Source organism: Mycetomoellerius zeteki, unplaced genomic scaffold, assembly GCF_001594055.1.
Source record: "Mycetomoellerius zeteki isolate Tzet28-1 unplaced genomic scaffold, Tzet1.0 scaffold98, whole genome shotgun sequence".
NCBI classification, from domain to species: Eukaryota; Metazoa; Arthropoda; class Insecta; order Hymenoptera; family Formicidae; genus Mycetomoellerius; species Mycetomoellerius zeteki.
In genome coordinates, this window is record NW_017258021.1 from 2,706,287 (window position 1) to 2,717,190 (window position 10,904).

At 30.5% G+C, this 10,904-nt stretch overlaps 2 protein-coding genes across 3 annotated transcripts in view; both read left to right on the forward strand.

Annotated features, from left to right (window-relative positions):
• Positions 1-2,386, forward strand: part of BNIP3 (BCL2 interacting protein 3) — a 32,371-nt gene extending 29,985 nt beyond the window's left edge. The window contains exons 4-6 of the mRNA XM_018461000.1: positions 55-128; positions 531-683; positions 1,008-2,386. Of these exons, the coding sequence (XP_018316502.1) occupies positions 55-128; positions 531-683; positions 1,008-1,059 (279 nt within the window). The 3' untranslated portion in view covers positions 1,060-2,386. The remainder of the gene's footprint in view (positions 1-54; positions 129-530; positions 684-1,007) is intronic.
• A 17-nt stretch (positions 2,387-2,403) lies between these two features.
• On the forward strand, positions 2,404-6,832 carry LOC108730979 (kinesin-like protein KIF9). 2 transcript variants are annotated; one of them, XM_018460997.1, is made up of 8 exons: positions 2,404-3,608; positions 3,819-3,964; positions 4,453-4,546; positions 4,625-4,801; positions 4,995-5,180; positions 5,530-5,744; positions 6,092-6,445; positions 6,709-6,832. In XM_018460997.1, exons 1-8 carry the CDS (start codon positions 3,471-3,473, stop codon positions 6,812-6,814), a joined length of 1,416 nt encoding a protein of 471 aa, XP_018316499.1. In that variant the 5' UTR covers positions 2,404-3,470; the 3' UTR covers positions 6,815-6,832. The 2 variants fall into 2 exon arrangements, with proteins under 2 accessions (XP_018316499.1, XP_018316501.1); XM_018460999.1 differs by having other exon boundaries at positions 4,534-4,546.
• Positions 6,833-10,904: the final 4,072 nt, after the last annotated feature.

Genomic DNA, 10,904 nt, shown 5'->3' on the forward strand with positions numbered 1-10,904 from the left:
GAAATAATTACTCGATTATTCTCTTAACAAGACGTACTTTGTTCTACTTCGCAGGAGGGCGAGCTTCTTGAGAAGAACACAGACTGGATTTACGAATGGAGCTCTCGACCGGACCAGGCGCCTCCAAAGTATGATAAACGAAATTTTAATAAATTAAATATATAAATAATTATATTTAATTGTCTTTTTTTATAATTTTTTACTATTAGAGCCGAGTGTGTGTACACTGTAAAAAATAAAATGTTAATTTTAACTTAAAGACGTTTAGTGGACTTTCTGAGACATGCAAAAATGTTGAAATTAATATTTTTGTGTTAATTTTAACATTTTTGCGTGTCTCAGAAAATCCACTAAATGTCTTTAAGTTAAAATTAACATTTTTATTTTTTACAGTGTATAAAGTATGGAAAAATAGCTATAGATATTACTTTATAAAGGATTAATTTTGACTTAAGAGACTTTTTTTCACATCGAGTAATGTTGACGAATAAAATTTTTACTTACATTTAATGATCTCATTCTCGTTTCAGAGATTGGAAGTTCAAACACCCCTTGGGTAGTAAGAGGAAAACATACAGCATCCGCACCGCGAAGGTTGGCAAAAACGGATTGTTTTCCAAGGAGGTCATTTATACTCTATTCTTCACGAATCTTCTGTCTCTGCTCATTGGAACCGGTCTAGGGTAAGATAATCAAAATGTAATATTAATATATTTAAAAAATTTTATTTTTATCTCTAAAACGTTAAAATCGCTGATTTCAATGCTGACAATGCATATTTCAAAAAAATCCAAATCAAATATTTACGATCATTATTAATCTTATCTTATATTATATCTTGTTATTACGGTATGTCATATTATCAATATTAATTAAATCGTGATTGATTCTACAATTGACCAATTTTAGTATCTTATAACTTAGGATTGTTATATTTGTAATTATGTGTTTTACTCTTTTCGACTGTTATATTGACTTATTTGGTAATCTCATTTATTTTATTGTAGTGTTTTGCTCACCAGGCGGGGCTTGATAATGTCCCGTGTCGCTGTTGAATGAAGGACACGACTCCGGGTGTGTCAGCATCAGGATTGTCACGGTTGAATCTCCGCTGAGAGAAAAGCTAGAGACGCAAGAAAGACTGAACAAGCCGGTGGGCGATCGAGCCTAAAAACAGTTACACGCAGCACATAATTCGATTGTCCCGATTTATAATATTAGCACTTTGTATTATATATTAGCACTTTTACTCCCCCAAACCCCCTTACTATATGGTGTACTTCTCAAAAATTGCGTATGCCAGATATAAATAATACGCATTATATGCTTAGGAAAAGGGAAAGCTAAAAAAAGAGCAAAAGAGATAGAAGAAAGGAATCTATCATATATAACATAGAGTTGTTGAAAGGAACAGAAAAAAAATGAACGAAACATGTCCATTTTATACCGTTTCTAATACGTTTCTATTTGCAATAGTTCTTAGGCATAGCTTGAATAGTATTTATCAGAAATTATAATTATTGTTAGAATGAAAAGAATGGAGGCGAGAATGAGAGCGAGAGCAAGAGAGAGAGAGGGGGGAGGGGGGGGAGAGAGAGAGAGAGCGAGAGAGACAGAGTATGTTTGTTGTACGGAGGTGTCGGTAAGGAAAGTGCAAGATTTATCAATGGAAAAGGATCAGGATTTATCCTAATGATGAGAACAATCTCGAAAATGCTGCAGAACTCGTTTTGTTTATACGAGGTATAGGAATCTTGTTGTATTGCAGACGAGCAAGTTTTAATGCTGTGATTTGTTACGGTCCATAGGAGGAAATGTGCGTCATGTCCAGTAAATTCGAAACAGAACGCGATTAAATATTACATAAATAATAAGGCGATGTCGATCGATTCCTTTTTTAATTATCGCGAGGCAATTGTAATGATCGTCATCTCGGTGGTGATCTAAACGGTAACGATAGTAGAGTTAAGTATCGATGCTGACGCCCACCGTCTCGTCGCCGACTACGAGCAGTAGCTGGAGGGAGGGACCACATATGCGAGCAGACCTGTTTGCGAAAGACGAGAAATTTTTGAAGCGGAGCTTTTGTACGATGTTTTAATCTGCGGTTTTGTAATTTCCTTATAATAAATTCACATACGAATTTCACACGCTAACAAAATGTGTTTTGTCATCTACGTCTTCGATTTAAAGCATTTGGCCCGTCCGTGACGTAACCATCGAATATGTTTCCGTGTTTTCGGTACATGAGATCTCGAGAAGACAAGCAAACAATCGAAATCTAACTTTTAAAGAGCTTGCTAGAATCTTGTAAGATTCCTATAAGATTCTTGCAAAAATATCTTAACAATATCGAGAAAAGAAAATTTTGCAAGTTTTCATATTGTCGAAAAATTAAATCACTATTCATTGAATCGATTTGTAGCTGATGAATTTTATTTTTGCAAATAAATATTTAATGTTTCATGATTACCGACTGTATCTGTAACCATATATTGCAGAAACGATATTTTTTGCACATCTTACGTGTGCTTCGAGAAGGCTCGAGTTCGTGTATAAAACTTGCGTGTAAAACGCGAGGTACGCGCGTGATATAATACATACGTAACTTTTTTCCAGCAACAAGAATTTATGAACACTCTCGCGCTCACGATTTTGTACTTTATGAGGAAAAAGAGTGATCTAGGAATCACTAATTTAGTCAGAAATATGCACAAATGACATTGCGACATAATCTTTTGAGTTTTGAGTTTAGAAAAAAAATATCAATTTAATGTAACAGATTAAAAATACGTCACTCTTGTTAGTGATTTAGGTAAACCATTCGTACGTTTAGATAAAATTAAATGCACGTTAGAAATTATTTTTTGTTACTCGAAATCAGCAGCACGACCTTTCCCCCGCCCCTCCGATTTTGCGTGAATCAATAGATTTTCTTTCTGTATTCTTAGTTAAGTCGAGTTATTTAATTTGCAGTGATGATGTTCGACGTACTTTTCATAAGCAATTATTTTGTAATACTTGTATGTATGTCATACGCATAATAATAATCGTATTGTGTATGTAGTAGTGATGTTGGTGACTTTGTAGCGTCGTCAGGCACATGGTGGAAGTATACTTCCACCATGGTCGGACACTCAATTCTTTTTTCGATATCCTTTCAGAGTTTGCCGTTGCCCTTTGCTAAAATTGAAGTTTTAATTATGGATAATTTATATACACAAACGCTATGAAATAAAGGGTTTTGTAAATTCATACTCACGACGACGTATTTAATTTCTGTAAATATTTCGCACATAATTTCGCGCTCGCGTAAAGCTGTTTTACTTCTTTTTTTGTATGCGATACTTTGAAATGACAGAAATTGAATTCTAGACAATTTCAGCGCTATAATTAAGAGTGCACAGAAGGGATTAACCTTGCCATCTTGTAATTATCCACGATATTGAGAGAATGTTGAAAATAAAAGAATGCATCAAACGAACTTTTCTATGTCGGATGACGAGTCGATTGATGAGGTATACGACAGTAATGTGAAGGTTTTTGTGCGAATTCTACCACTTGAAAAATCGTGCGATTCTTGCGCAAAGATCAGTACGGATGGTAAGGTGAGATTAATGTAAATTTCTTTATTTAAACCGAGACTATTCCGATAGCTGAGAAAAGATTATATCCCGCTAGCGTAGAATGTATTCTCACGAACTTTACTATCTTCTTAATGCTATTATTATTGTTTATTGAGATGTCTCGTTCATTTCGGTACGTTTTGTCAATTAACGCATTATAATTAATTAAATTATCATAATGTCGTCATTTAGACGATATACGTGAGATGCTTGCAAGATATCCAACGAGACAAACAGTCAAGACATCCTATTTATTGGGCCTTCCATATTGATGGGATATTTCACGAGATGTCCCAGGATAAGGTGTATTGCACTACTGCGAAAGATCTTGTAAAAAAGTATTGATTAATATTTTAATTGCCGTGATGATATTCCATAATGCGTCAGCGATATAATTAATTAACTTGATATTGTTTAATATGCGGAAAGTAAGTTAATTTGTGTATTAATCTAACGTTGCCAAAAATGCGTAATAAAATTATTAAATTAATTTTTGAAAGCAAACATTTAACGTTCGTCACATATGATTTGGCATGATAGCATGTATGAGGATAGAGTAATAAGAGTGCCTTACGTTAAATTGACAGTATTTTCTTAACAAAATAGAGGATATAAAAAATGTTTTTTGATTGTAATGAAAACATTTAGATTATTGAGGATTAGTATGATTTTACGTATTTTATTAGAAAGGATGCAGCCATATTACTGAATAATAATCGATAATTAATATTACTTACCGATATCGCTGATAAGATATGAAATATCATGCAATGTCTATAAAAGTAACAAAACATGTATGACATTCGTAACAAAGGAATAATTTAAGAGCTTTAGACGGCGTAAATTGCGTACTGATCGGCTATGGACAAACAGGATCTGGGAAAAGTTTCACAATTGGCGGTCTCAGAAATAATTGGGAAGTACGCTTTATATCTTGCATAATTTTATTTAGATTATCGTTCAATCAATTATTTTGATCGTTTCACTCATTGATTTAGCATAGAGGAATAGTCTCGCGACTTTTATCCGACATGTTTATGGAAAAGGCGAACCGAAGAAAAATCAGTGACATACGTTATCGTTTAAGTTTCATCGAGCTGAGAGGTAAAAACGTAATAGATCTTCTGACGCAAAAACGAAGGATTTTTAACGTCAACGAACGCAGTGTCTTTAAGGTATCGAGATGAAATATTTGTATCCTTATGTTAAATTTTCGGATAGCTTTTATGTTACTTACGAGGAATAACGTTGTATTAAGAAAATACTTACTTTTGCGATTTCCCAGAATTCTTATATTTATTTAGAGTATCTCAGCTTTTATTCTGCATACGTGTCAACATACGAAATCAGCAACAATTACGGTTTCAGAATGTAATTATAGTAGATGTAGAGAATGAAAAAGAGACTTTGAAAAAAGTACTTGAAGGAGAAGGCAGAAGATCAATTGTGAGAAGCACAATATATCCGGTATCACATTTAGGTGCTGCTGTGATCACTATTCACGTTTCAAATGCGAGTTTGATAAAATCGCAAGCTATCGTAGCGACAGCAAAAGTAATTGCGAATTCGACATCTTTCAAAATAAATCTTGAAACTTCCTATGTTTTAAATATTTTCGCATGATAATTTATAGATTAATAGGAAGAACTTTTTGTATTGTTTCATTAAAATGTTAAAATATCTAAAATATGTTATATTTAAATATTGGGTATGGATATAACATATTTAAATATAGAATCATTATTTGAAATATATAAATTAAATATATTACGTTTAAATATAAATATTTTAAATAATAAATATTCGTGATATATATATGTAACTAAATTTTCAAAGAAATTACCTTGATTGAGAGATATCTCGAAAGAAAAATTACGAGTTTGTTTTTACGGATCGATATTAGATACATATCGTAGAGATGGCTGGAACTGGTACGGTGGGAAAATCGAGTTGCCGGAAAACAGCAGCCGACTTAGGTATGGCGAATTTAATGAAAATGCAGCTGGAACAATATTTTTTGCATCTTAGAAAATCAAGTATGTGCACATATAGCGTTATTCGCTCAAGTAATTTGCTGAAGCTACTGAGAGATGCTTTCACTGTCACATCTATCATTCGGTAATTACATAATGAATATAAATTTGAAACAGAAGTAGCGCAAATTTTCTTATATTAATCTAAACTACAATATATTCGTCCTTTTTCCACACACACATCTATATAAATATCTATATAAATATTTATACAAATATAGATAAATATGGACATAAAGACAAATTAAGCATTGAATAAAAACATGATTCTATAATATTTAATAAAAATAACAATAAATAAAAATGCTATTTTTTTAATACTCTATTCAAACTTTTATATTTCCTATTAAATTTCTAACTTGGCTTAAAATTCATATTTATGACGTTTTATTTAAGATTAATTAAAATCTGAACATTTCCCTTATTCATCAGCTTCATATCTCACGTGCGCATCACGAGAGAAGATCTCAGAGTCACTTTGTCGACCATGCGACTTACTGCTAAAATCGCAAAACTGAAACCGATCAAGACAATACGTCACATCCAGCCACGGATAGAATTGATCGTGCAACGATTACAGGAGCAAGTAAACACATTGAAGAAGGAATTAGAATTGAATGATATGTTTTTACATCAAGAAGCACTATCGAACATCTCAAAATCTAGACTCGAGCAGATCAGCCGAGACGTTATAAATTTTTTGCAGGGTTCCATTCCGGAATTAATACTTTTCAATGTTACCCAGGCGCGAGTATTAGTAAACGTCGTCAAACAATTATACGACAAGTTCGTTCCCTTGATATTTTGCATACTCGATCAAAATTCTAAAATAAATTTATTTATTTTAATTATATTTTAATTAAAAATTAACTGCGAGGAATTGTAAGACATGTATTTTTTGCAACCATTTCACATATTTGTGATATTTAATAATTTTTTCCACCGTATGTTTTTTGTATTTGACAATGGTAAAAAGAAATCAATTTAATAATTATAAACGCGGTTACAATCTTACGATAGAAATTTGGTCTTTTTTCTAATCACTCTAGATTGCTCGCGAAAGAAGTTGAAACGGAAAACTTGAAAGAAGCGTACAACAACGTGATAATGTTATCGCAACCAGATGCTGCTTTGTCCTCATCGTCATTAATTTGACTATATCATGATGGTATGGCATATTAATTTTATTGATGTAATTTACAATTTTCGTATCGTGTATCTATTAATATTCTCTTTACTCTTACATTACTATATGTCAATATAGATGAGATTGACGGTGAAATAAAATTATTCATTTATTTATTCATATTGCATAACTAATTTTGTTATTATATACTACTGTTATAAGAAAATATTGGAGTAAACTAAATAATGATTTAAAAATTACATATTTACAACGTAAAAAATATCAACATCGGAAGAAAATCGATACGCATATGTAGAAAAAGTTAAGATTTTAAATAAATATTTTGTCTGACATTACGCGCAATAATTATGGAAACAAATGTTACAATTTTTTAAATGAAATAATAGTTTCATAGAAGATAGATTTCGGAAAATCGGTCTATGAATGATAAAACTTTTAAATTTTATTAATATTTCAAAAGAAAGCGTTACTGTTATATTTTGCGAATATAGCTCCCCTGAGAAAATTTTTCTCAAAATTTTTCTTATTATAGTTTATCACAATTTCTATAGAATTTTATAATTTTCTCACATTTTTTATACGAATTGGAACACTTCTCAGAAAATCTACATCTTTTTTCAGCATTTTCTATATATGTTAATTATGAAATATCGTAAAATTTTTAAGATTTTTTATAAGTATAATTTCTAATGAAATGTTATAAAATCTAAAAAATTTAAAAATATTTTTTAAAAATTACGGAATGAGAAATCTCAAAATATTTCAGAATTCACATATATGAAAAATTCTGAGAGAAGATGTAAACTTTCCGAATATTTTTAAGTATTTCTAAAAAATGTTCCATTTCGTATAAAAATTATAAGAAAAATTTTTTTCACCAGGTTCGATTATGATTTTCGGGTAAACATAGCTTAAATACATATAAACATTTCGGGAAGACGACGCTATGCATCGATTTTTGAAGTGATCAATCTGTCATTGTTATTGTTACAATCACTTCAAGTTCTCGCTTGATAGTCTGTGCATATACGTGTCTTGTCGCACCATTACATCTGGAATGACATTTTGCATTTATTTAGATCCCAGTCATGTGTTATCAGTGTTATATATGCTACAAGAAAGGTTTTCTTCCACAATCGCGCCAAATTTATAATTGTTTGCAAAGATTTGTCCGATCAAATCAACTTTTTGTTATACAAATATACCCTAGATTTTTAATTCAATTCTAATTGGTTGTATAATATAAAAGTATTTATACAATCGAAATTAAGTAGCCACAGAAATTAAAGTATAATATTTTTATAAACAAAAATTGACAGATAATTTAATTAACATATATTATTTAAAATATTTAACTAAGCATATTTGCATAATAATATAAGTTATTTTTTTTACTTTGATTTACTCACCTTCTTTTTTTATCAAAATAAAGTGTAAAAGCTGAAGAAGAAAAAAATTCATCGTTGGACACGCGCCACGGTCTCTTATTCTAAATCATTTCTGGCAATCTTATTCGTAAGATAAATTTATTTTCGAATATTTACTGGACAGTTGAATCTCAACGAAATCGTGTCTTTCGTATAAACACAGGCGAAAATTTGTAAAAGAGAAAAGAGTCATTTTTGCCGAATGTTCTTTACAATTATGACCTTTCGAATGGGTAAATATGAAGATGAAATGATAAAGTTTAGATACTTATCGTGTTATGCTTCGAGTCGCGTGATACACAAGACGATTTATATTAAACATCATCGCGTTGTTACAATTGTTTTAATACTGATCTGTTTAAAAATTTTGTGTATGTCAGTCATTGCACTTGTACACGTACGAATAGTGATTATTTCGCGTTTCTTTAGTTCTTAAAACAGGAACATAATCATGATCTACATTTTATGCTCGCGGTTAAACACAGAGATTGAAGTTGAACGCTCGCGCGAAATTTATGCCAATCTAAGAAGGTTTGTGTGTTACTATAATATTTAATATTAAAACTTACTAGTCTGTAATAGATAAATCGTGTAAATTTAGACGAATTTGTAATAGAATTCACAATAAAATTCTGTAAATAAATTGATGTAGAATATTAGTATATGTATTGAAAAAAATTATATAGGATATATGAGGTATATATACAAATTATTATCAAATTAATTCAAAAAATTGTAAAGCTCCATTAATTTTATATAAATATCTTCCGGAGAATTAGATTTATATTCTATTTAAATTATAAATTATTTTATTGAAATTTAATAATTATTGTTAAAAGTAATTTATAAGACTTACGATATGCATTTTTTTTTCAAGCATATTAATACTCCTAGAGATGGAACAATCTCAGGATTACAAAGCTGAGAAGAATAAAAATCTTCAGGTGAGTATCATTATAAATAGCAAATAGTAGTGGCATATTTGTTTAATACTTATGTGTTTTGGGTTAGTTGCTCGACAAAATAGATTTCGATCGTTTTATATGTGAGGGTATAGGATACCTAGGTATGGTAAATAATATGATAAGTTGGACCACGCCAAATAGTACAAAAAATATGATTTTACGAAAAACTTTAAACGTTTTCGGAAAGGTAAGACATTGGAACTCAAATTCGTCTATAGCTTCTGTGAAAGATATTGCAACTTAGAAAAAAAAATTACAAAAATATATCATTCTCTAAAATTACAAATTTTTTAACATGAGGATTGTTTTTAAATTTGATAAAGACGTATTGTACTTCTGTGTCTCGATTTACAGCTGCATTTCCCTTAGTTGTACGATTTATTGACGATACATTCGTTAACACATTCGCTGCTACGGTCTGATTGAAAAAATCGACCTCACAGCCCAAGCTTTGCTCGCAATACTTTTACACAATATGTCACACAATCTGTCATGTTTATTTACATGATCGTAAAATGGCAAATTAACGATGTCATATGTATGTGATGCCGAGCTCTCGAAACAAACCGACGTCACATATGTAACGCGTAGTAGCAAACGTATTAAACATTGGTTGTATATTGTGGATATACTGAATCAATTTTGTTCCTTTTTTAATTTTTTAGCTAATATTGACTTTGTTAATATCAACTATAAAGTTAAAAAATAGCAAAATTGGCTCAGTACATTCACAATGTACGTCAATAAAGTTAATAAAAATGCATTGCCAATATTGTACACCATTATGATAGCAATATTGGAGAAAAAATGAAATACTAATTTTTGCCTGTGAGCAGTACATGACACTGTTGATAGACAAACGCGGTAGAGTTCTATTTCTTTTTCTAACAATAAGTATGTAAAAAACAGGATAGAATAAAAGGTGCAGCATTATTGGATTTCTTATGTTATAATGAAATAATGATGAAGACCAATTCTAAATCTGGTACATAATTTTTTTAAGTAATTCTTATTTTACTCTTTTGTGAATTTTTGAGGAATTATAGTTAAAAAAATAATACTTAAAGAATAATTTGAAGATTCTCTTTTAATTTGATTATATAATCACATGATGTAATTATATACCCCATATTCATAGTTACAATGTTTTTTGCAATACATGGTACATTTCGTTTCTTTTCTTGAATATTAAATTCTTCGCAATCAGCACGTTGTTTTATCTCACGTGTAGGTGCAATTTCAATATAAAAGGATGCTACGTTTGCGCGATCTACTTCTTAGTGGAATAATAGAGAATGATATTCGAGAAGATTTCATCATTTGTATTGACAACGTAATTCCAGCAAATAATGAGCTCGGAATGGATGACGACAACGAGTATGAAATAAATGAGTATGAACTAATTGACTTTTATGATTGGCAAAACGAGAAGAAAACACGCACTAAATTGCTAAAGATGATTAACTTATTAATTGACAAGATTTATCATGCAATTCTCAAGAGGTATTTGACACTGCATTTCATGATAAAGAAGTATTGCGAGAGAGCGACACAATTTTTGCGCAGTAATAGGAAAATTCTAAAATCGAGTAACTTTCATCAAAGGACATTGTGCTGCAAATATCATTTCTTAAAACAATTAATTGTTTACTTCAATCATGTCTTATATAATTAAATTAAATAAAGTAAAAACTAACGACTTCTTA